The 371-nt window shown below is 69.8% G+C and overlaps 1 protein-coding gene across 1 annotated transcript in view; it reads right to left on the minus strand.

Annotated features, from left to right (window-relative positions):
- The window catches only part of Znf865 (zinc finger protein 865), a 3,339-nt gene that overhangs the window by 2,048 nt on the left and 920 nt on the right, over positions 1 to 371 (minus strand). Inside the window, exon 2 of the mRNA XM_013034522.1 lies at positions 3 to 367. Within this exon, the coding sequence (XP_012889976.1) occupies positions 3 to 367 (365 nt within the window). The remainder of the gene's footprint in view (positions 1 to 2; positions 368 to 371) is intronic.

A 371-nucleotide genomic window follows, 5' to 3' on the forward strand; every position in this document is an offset into this window, starting at 1 on the left:
GCCTTGTGCCGCAGCAGGCTCTGCGGTGCCGAGTAGGACTTCCCGCACAGGTCGCAGGGGAAGGCGGGCCGCGCGCCGGCTGCGTGCGCTGCCTGGTGCTTGAGCAGGTAGGCCGCATCACGGAAGGCCTTGCCACACACGCCACAGGGCAGGCGCAGCAGGTCGGCAGAGTGCGTCTTCACGTGGCGCTTGAGGCTCTCGCGGCGGTTGAAGCTCTTCCCGCAGGCAGAGCAGGAGAAGGGCTTCTCGCCGGTGTGGATGATCTGGTGCTGGTGCAGGTGGCTGGGCTTCTTGAACACCTTCCAACACAGCGGGCAGGCGAAGGGGCCCTCGCCGCCGCCGGTGGCAGGCGGCGGGAGCGGCGCTGCCAG

Source organism: Dipodomys ordii, unplaced genomic scaffold (genome assembly GCF_000151885.1).
Source record: "Dipodomys ordii isolate 6190 unplaced genomic scaffold, Dord_2.0 Scaffold191, whole genome shotgun sequence".
Taxonomy (NCBI): Eukaryota; Metazoa; Chordata; class Mammalia; order Rodentia; family Heteromyidae; genus Dipodomys; species Dipodomys ordii.